The 1155-nt window shown below is 47.7% G+C and overlaps 1 protein-coding gene across 1 annotated transcript in view; it reads right to left on the minus strand.

Annotated features, from left to right (window-relative positions):
* Positions 1-13: 13 nt before the first annotated feature.
* LACBIDRAFT_330711 (uncharacterized protein) overlaps positions 14-1155 on the minus strand; it is a gene marked incomplete at both ends in the record, with an annotated part of 4461 nt that continues 3319 nt past the window's right edge. The window contains 3 exons of the mRNA XM_001885087.1: positions 14-70; positions 309-659; positions 710-1104. Coding sequence (XP_001885122.1) covers positions 14-70; positions 309-659; positions 710-1104 — 803 coding nt within the window. The remainder of the gene's footprint in view (positions 71-308; positions 660-709; positions 1105-1155) is intronic.

A 1155-nucleotide genomic window follows, 5' to 3' on the forward strand; every position in this document is an offset into this window, starting at 1 on the left:
AACCCTTTTTTCTTCACTGGTCATGGTATTCTTCAGAGCCTGGCACAAGGCATAGTCCATGTTCATTTGCCTGTTCGGTAAAACAACGATTCAACCTCAGGATAACTTCCATACCTTTCTCCCTTTTGAAAATCTACCACCGAACCCGGACAAAAGGTGCCATGTCGAAGGCAAGCAATGGCTCCAATTCCAGTAGCGTCAAAACCTCGGTGAAATACATTCTTGTTGTTGATAGCATTGTGCTCATGACATGTCCTCGGCTGAAAGATTCAGACACCGGCCGAGTCGCTCGAAGGATAAAAACTTACATCATTATCTTCAATCGCGTCCCGAAGGTGGCTCAAATAAGGTCCTCTTTGCGTCATGAAACTATCCCCATTTTTAAGCCAAACATCGTCTTTGGGCCGTGCCTGTTTTTGGTGGGCTGCTGTGAAATTGCCATCGGCTACAAATCCTCTGGTATACTTCCAGTTAGTAGGATCATTGGGGTTTTTGTTCCAGTCATCAGGAAGGTTGACTCCCGGTTGTGGGCAGGTAGGGCAAAAAAAACCCATCTCCCCCGGCGTCGGAGCCTTACCTTTGTGTCCAAATCCAAAAGTAGCCAGTTCAGTAAGATTACGGTATTGTCTACCAACCCTTATTAACTCGTGATACCGGTTCTGTCAAACGTTTTGAGATGGGAGTATACCTCAGTACTTGAACAACATACCGGAATGGAATTCGGAAATGCAAAGTTGGTGATCCTTCTCAATTTGGAGTAGTAGTGGGTGGCCGATGTTTTACATTCCAGGTTTTCCAGCAGGTAGTCATCGAGGAGTTGGAAGGTAAATACGGTCTGGCAAGACTTGTAGGTGGATGGGTACAACCCAACCCGGAACAACTGTATGTCCTCGGCTGCTGCACCAGAACATCCACAGAAGACGATAGGTAGGTGATGCACACCGGAAGTATGGACTACGGTCATGACCCGGCCACCATTGTAAATACGGTCCGTTGGTTTTGGATCGGCCGAAGTGCTGGTAAGGTCTTCCATGTCAAACCATTCCTCTTCGTCAATGTCAAGGTCGGCACTCAAGTTGCTGCTTCCATTCGGGCACCGATCACCTTCGTGACCAAGTCGAATAACCAAACCCACTTTCCACAGCCAGCTCGGCT

The sequence above is a fragment of the Laccaria bicolor genome, genomic scaffold (assembly GCF_000143565.1).
Source record: "Laccaria bicolor S238N-H82 LACBIscaffold_29 genomic scaffold, whole genome shotgun sequence".
Taxonomy (NCBI): Eukaryota; Fungi; Basidiomycota; class Agaricomycetes; order Agaricales; family Hydnangiaceae; genus Laccaria; species Laccaria bicolor.